The 6,999-nt window shown below is 30.4% G+C and overlaps 1 protein-coding gene across 1 annotated transcript; it reads right to left on the reverse strand.

The window, feature by feature from the left end:
- Positions 1-921: 921 nt before the first annotated feature.
- On the reverse strand, positions 922-4,305 carry LOC145057913 (hexokinase-3-like). Its single transcript, XM_079005824.1, has 9 exons — positions 3,762-4,305; positions 2,951-3,098; positions 2,694-2,864; positions 2,541-2,615; positions 2,294-2,449; positions 2,090-2,188; positions 1,874-2,001; positions 1,652-1,733; positions 922-1,540 (listed from the first exon to the last, which is right to left on the reverse strand). Exons 1-9 carry the CDS (start codon positions 4,031-4,033, stop codon positions 1,157-1,159), a joined length of 1,515 nt encoding a protein of 504 aa, XP_078861950.1. The 5' UTR covers positions 4,034-4,305; the 3' UTR covers positions 922-1,156.
- Between the last annotated feature and the right edge of the window lie 2,694 nt (positions 4,306-6,999).

Genomic DNA, 6,999 nt, shown 5'->3' on the forward strand with positions numbered 1-6,999 from the left:
CTATGAACAGAGGGTTTCTTTCGTCGAAAATTAGAGGCATGTTTTTTTTTTCATAAACATGATCAGCTAGAAGGAAGAGGAAGAGAAGCGTCTGATGGTATTATCCAACATGCCTACTTGGGTTGTATTTTTAGAAACTATACCTGAATATTTGTAACTCTACTTAGACCCAGACTAATATAATATCAGATCAACCAAATTCAAAATTGAACCCGATTAACCCAACCTAATCTACCCGAATTAAGAAAAGATTTTTCACTTTATTCGGTTATCAACTATTTTCAAAAGATCAGATGTATAAAAACATGTATTAACAATTTCAATATCAAGAAGCAATGATTTTCTCATTCTGGAAAAATGAAAAAGGAAGAGAGGGAGGGAGGGTGGGAGTATTTTGATGAAATCATATCTTTTCACCAACTTTTCCTTTTTCACTCTTTTTGCCATATATCTTTGACCAATGCCAAAAGCAATTCCCCCTCTTGCCAAAAGCCGCATATCCTCAAAACACCATCAAAATCTCCTAAGGGCATATTAATCATCTTTCCAATCCAAACATACATCATCTTCATTCTTCACCATAACATTAAATTTTGAAATCATATCTCACCATTTACAAAGACCCCAAAAACCAAAATCTACACTTGTCTAGTCAAACATCATCAAAGATCATCATGTCTCTATAATGGCAATCATGATTGTTAGGTAGGTCCATGGTTGCCAACCTGAAATTCTTGGACTAAAGCTCATCTTTTCCTTAACCTTGACTTTGATAGTCGACATAAAGCAAGTCAATCATTGTATCCACTCCAAACAAAACAAACTCTCTCATAGGATACCTCAACACATGATATACGTTTGTTTTTTAACCAAATTTGTCCTCATTTAGGTGTTGTTCCATGTATCTATTCTCACATTCAATAAACCAAAATTCTAAAACCAAATTTCCCTAAGAAATGAATGAACACATTGTGAGAATGAAACTACACCAAACTATATGACATATTTACAACATTCCCTTCCCTTCTATACAATATATCATGAATAAGAAAAACATCAAAGAAAAATGGAATTTACAATTTACAGGACCTATATGTATATATATATCTATATTTATATATATCATAAGTATATATAAATATATATAAACATATCTTTATAGAACCTGTACTACTGTATCCACATTTGAATTTGAAGCAGCCAACATAGCTGCTCCAATCCCTGATCCATCTTCCATCACTTTCAGACTCACAAATGGAGCAATTTCTTCCCCTAATATTTCTGCAACTGCTTCATTCAAATATTCCCTAAATATCCTGTAGCTTAAATATAATCCACCTTCTATTGCTACAACTGTTCTTCTCATTTTCCCACTTTTTCCACTTTTAACCCTTCCACTTGTAATCCCTGCAGTCCCATCCCTACCAATCTTTTTCAAAATTCCAACAATGCCCGCAGCTGCTAACCTTGCAGCTCTTCTTGTCACCACATCACATATTTTCACCACAAGTTTTCTCACTTTCAATGGAACATCGTTTATCTGATAATTAATTTTTTTTTTTAAAAAAAACAACACATCTTTTGTCAAAAAAGAAAATAAACCCAGATTCAAAAACTATTTTTTTTATATAGAAACTAGGAAAAATCTTACATTTAGGGTTTCTTCTAGAATCTTGGCAACTTCACTCAAGTTTGGAGTGTCATCTTCATGCATAGCAGCCATTAATGGTGTACTGAGTATTTTCAAGAAACAAAATATAAATTTACCTTTTTTGTAAAATCCAATTTGATGAGAATAGCAACATTTCTACCCCTATATTGGTAAAAAGAGTAAAGATTTTTTTTTTTTGAAAATATTTGTTTTATGACATACCTTAACATGAATCTTGCTGAAAGCTTAGAGGAAATTGGTCCAAAAATATCTGATTCTAATGACATTTTGTGAATTACTCTTCTTACAATGTCACCTAAATACATTCCCGATATCATTTTCTCAAAACCCTGTATTATTAATCACAAAAAATTATATCAGGTAAAAAAAATATGGAAATTACAGAATGAAAAAAAAAAAAAAAGAAATTAAATTAACCTGATCATTTGGGTTCTGACTTTCGGCATCAAGATCAATGTCATATGATGTTCTAGGTAAATGCGAGGACCAAAAATTACCCCATTCCATGTTTATAACCTAATTGAAAAGTTAAGTTACATAAGTGAATTTGAACTATTGGAGTAGATATTATTTTCCATTTTTTTTAATTAAATTAAATTATAATTGAAAGACTAAAGATACCATGCCTCCTGAAGTCGTGAGAAGACCTTGACATTTTATAACTGCATCAGCTCTCTCCAAATAACATGCATTTGTTCCTGTTCCAATTACAACTGCTGCAACTGTATCTTTATCATAAAAATGTCCAAGAGCTAATGTCCCAACACTATCATTCACCTACATATAATATATTAATAATCATATTAACAATCTTAATAACTATATAAATAATTAAATACACAGAGTAACAATGAACAAAAGTCCTTACAAGTGCAGCAACATTCATATCTACACCTCTTCTAGACAATGCTTTTTGCAGACATTCAACAACATCTTTTTCAACCTGAAACAAGAATCACATGGTTGAGTGTTGACCATGTTACATGGATGTTTGACTATTTGATTTGATTGCTATACTAACCATGTCTTCAATGGAAAAACCTTTAGTCCATTTGATCAAAGTGCCTGATGAAAGAGATGTTTGTTTTACAGGAAATGAGAATGTAAAGCCAAGATCTTTTCCTCTAATTTGATTATTTCCATTTCTTTCAATGAATTCCTTTAAGGACAAAGCAATGAAATCAAAAAGCTCCTGCAAACATCGGGAAGAAAGTGTAAAAAGATCAAACGAATTTATCATATAAACTTGTGAAAGTAGAAATGAAAATTCATCAAAACCTCGCTTGTGCTTGTCATTAAATGTTGTGGAATTGGTTTTCGTTCAACATCGTGACTAAGGATTGACCTTTGACCTCCAAGTTGGATTCTTAGAAGCCTAAAATTGGTGCCTCCAATATGAAGAGCATAATAAATTCCGTTTTCACTCCTAAAAAAACAAAAAATACGCGACAATGTTAAAAAGAATTAATGAACATAGAAGCACAGTTGCATAAATGCTTATGAGTTTTGAGTTATGACCACAACAAGAAGTTTCAAAAGATTGATTCAAACAAGAAGTTTGAGAAAGACTGGTTCAAAGATGCTTCAATAGGGGAAAATGTTTCAAGATAATATATGTTAACCTAATAATGCCCTAATTTCAAACAAAATAAAGAATATTAAGAGCGCTAACCCAAAAAAACAAGTAATAAACACAAAAGGCAAGATTGGTTCTACAAGAAACCCAGTCGATAGACGTAGATAGGCAAGTGGGCAGTAGCACCACACATTGATCAGAAATTTGATATTTTAAAGAAGAATACAATGTAAAACAACATCCACAAAGATGATACATTAGTCTACGACAGCAGCATTAGCAAAAAGGGTTGAAATTAACAGTATGAGAATTCGATATACTAATTAAAAGTATCCGAATGTAGGAAGAATTAAGAATTCGATGAAATTAGAATCAGGGAATGCTTCTTTTCGCACAAGAAGTTAAGCTTGGAACAAAAGCTCCATAACCCATAGAAGGAAATCACAAATACATGAATTTTAGAGTATAATATACGCATCTATGAGCGAGAAATATGTTAATGGCTATACGAACCCGTCGGGGAGATTGTCGACGAAGGTGAGTAACATCTTAAGCTTACTACCGCCCTCAGAGGCTAAACCAGCGTGCATCTCAACGGCCATAGCATCAACCACTTGCCTTAACCTTCCGACTGGTGTCGAAGCCGCCTCTTCGAACTCATCCAGCACCCTAACGACCTTCCACCATCGCCTCCGACTCCTTACTCTCTTCCCCACCATCACCGACGCGATCGCACAACTCGCCACTGCACACCCCACCGCCAAACCTAATCCTACCTTCCCCATCTCTATCGTTACTTTCTTCAAGAATCAACTGGTTAAAGAATCTCCGTCTCCGCCGCCATATATTCCGTTTTGCGATTCAGTTGCCAAACTAGGAAACAGGAAACTCTTGACTTGTTGGGAGACTTCACAGCGTCCTTTGCCGGAGGAGTACTGTTCCGGCGAAATACCGGCGCTGGTGAGACGTAAACAAGGTGTTCGATAAAATCTTAGAGAGAGAGAGAGAGAGAGAAAAAGAAAGAGAGAGGCGGTCTTTGGACTGAGAGAGAAGTTTTGGGAAGCGAACTGCTCAATTCTTATATACTATTGAATAAATGACAGATTTGCCCTTAGACCTTTGTGAATTGACGGATTTGTCACCCCCTCTCTCTCTCTCTCTCTCTCTCTCTCTCTCTCTCTCTCTCTCTCTCTCTCTCTCTCTCTCTCTCTCTCATATATTTTTCTTTTAATTTTCAAAAATTATACACCTCATCTGCCATCTCAACTCTAACACAAAGTTAATGATTTTTTAGCTCTATATTAAAAAAAATACCAAAAATACCCTGGTTATTTGTAATATTTTATTAAAACAAAACAATTATGACAATAGTACTTAGTGTTTATTGTAAAGTTTTGTTACAATAAAAATGATAATTTTTCAGTATAAATTATATTTCATATATAATAAATATTCTATAACTATCGATAATATTTTTGTAATTAGAGATGTTATATAATTTATGTTTTTAACTTTCTAAGTTGAATGTCTAACATTTATATGTAAAACCAAATTTGGTATTTTTTTTGTACAATATAAGATATAAATAGTAGTATAATACAAAATTTGACTGGTAGTTAATTAATTATTCATCAACTGAAATTGTTTCCTTGTTTTAGATTTTATAATGTGGTTGGAGTAGATTTTATGCATTAAAATGCATTTGGAGTTGGTCTAAATAAACAAATATTTATTTTGCAGTATTTTAATTATATATATTTATACATTTATAACTTTTATCAAGCATAAAAATAGAAAAACTAATGAGTTTTACTCAACAATAAAATAAATTTATTGATAGTAGAAATGAAAAACAAAACAAAAAATATGAATATTGACCCAAATCTTATGTCATAAAAAGTATATTTAAACTGTATCTTTATATTAAAATGCAACAAATTAAAATTTTATGTACACCTAAAACAACATTGATATAACATTAGAATATATTATTTCATATTCGTCATACGCCTTACATCGACCCATCATCATACATGTCATTTTCTATTTTTATACTACATGCTTTCCATTTGTCTTTCCATTATCTAGTGTGGCCTAGCATATTACTATTGTACTTAATTTTTTTAATATGAATTGAAACCTATGTCATACATTAAAAACTATAAATATTCGTGCTATATCATTTGAAGATAAAAAAGTACAATAATAAAAAAATATATACAAATTTGTGTTTATTTACTTTTATCTGTTTTAAATCTAATAAAATTTAAAGAGAGATTTTGTTTGACTAAATAACTTTTACGAACTCTAGTCAATTAAGTTGTGTTCGATAAGGGCAAAGAATGCGACAACTACAACTCTACAAGCTTCACCATGTGGTCTATTTTACATTTTTATATTGCAATTTGTATTTGTTTATTCTTTTAAATTGGTTAACAACATTTAAACCATTAAACAAGATATTGCCGGTAAAATAATAGATTTAAATATTAAGAATATAAATTATCATCTTAAATAGACCATATGATGTAAAAAGATCGAAAGAATCTTAATTAATTGAATTAATTTATTGGTTATTCTATGGGAAAAAAATATTTTGTTATAAAAGGTAGATATTTTTAAGTATCGGTAAAACATTTATATTATCTACTATCTCACTTACCCTGAATAATTTACTAATGATCGTATAATTGTTATATTTTCTTATACAAGGTTTATTTATCTTATAATTATCAAAAACAATATTTTTTAACATATAAATATTCTTGTAAGATTACATCTCTATAGTATCAATTATAAAACTATAAATTATTATGAGTTTTAGCTATTTGATTAAACATTTTCTTTAAACTATTTTTGGTAAAATGTTGGAAATCCACCGTTCAAAATACAAATCTCTTTTATTTGATACTAAATACTAATTAATAACCAATTAGTTAAAATAATATTTAAAAATATTTAATTGATTAGTGTCATTATTAACATATATCTTCTAGTAGTAATGGTATCTTAATATGAAATCTTTTACTTAAAAAATGTATATTTCATTTCTCTTGCTAACGAAGGAGGTTCTTTTAGGTATCATGGTATTGACATTTTGAGTATTTTACTTTTTCATATAAACAATTTTTTTAAGAAACCAAACATGATTCATTTAAAAGATTTTATTCTTTAATAAAGAGGAAATGTGAATCTTCTACACCATAGAATATGTTCGTGATTGAATCATTTAAAAGAAGGGTTAACATTCAGATTTGAGTTATGGATGAAAAGACGTTTATGACCTTGAATAAAGGGAAGGACATTAATGTCATTTAGGGTAAAAAGAAGGTGAAAATGGGGTTTTTTTGGTAAAAAGTAATATGGTGGGGAGACAAGAGGTGAGGGGACCACGTGGACATAAAAGGATGAAACGGCGACGAGTACAGCTGCGTATCCACCCTCACCGTACACTTTTCTTCCAGCTGTCTTCCGCTAATTCCAGCTAAGCATTACCACAACTACCCCTTTCAGTAATTCCTTTTATTTTTTATGCTTTCAAATAATTCTTTTATTTTTTCTTTTTATAATTAAAAATTTATACACACATTATTTTTGTACTATCAATCATTATTTCTATAATTTCAATCTAACAAAAGTTATATAATAATTACGAACATACAAGCTGAGAAAGTACAAATGTTAAAATAACTAAAACTATATATATATATATATATATATATATATATATATATATATATATATATATATA

Source organism: Lactuca serriola, chromosome 6, assembly GCF_051521515.1.
Source record: "Lactuca serriola cultivar US96UC23 chromosome 6, Lser_US96UC23_V15, whole genome shotgun sequence".
In the NCBI taxonomy this organism is placed as follows: domain Eukaryota; kingdom Viridiplantae; phylum Streptophyta; class Magnoliopsida; order Asterales; family Asteraceae; genus Lactuca; species Lactuca serriola.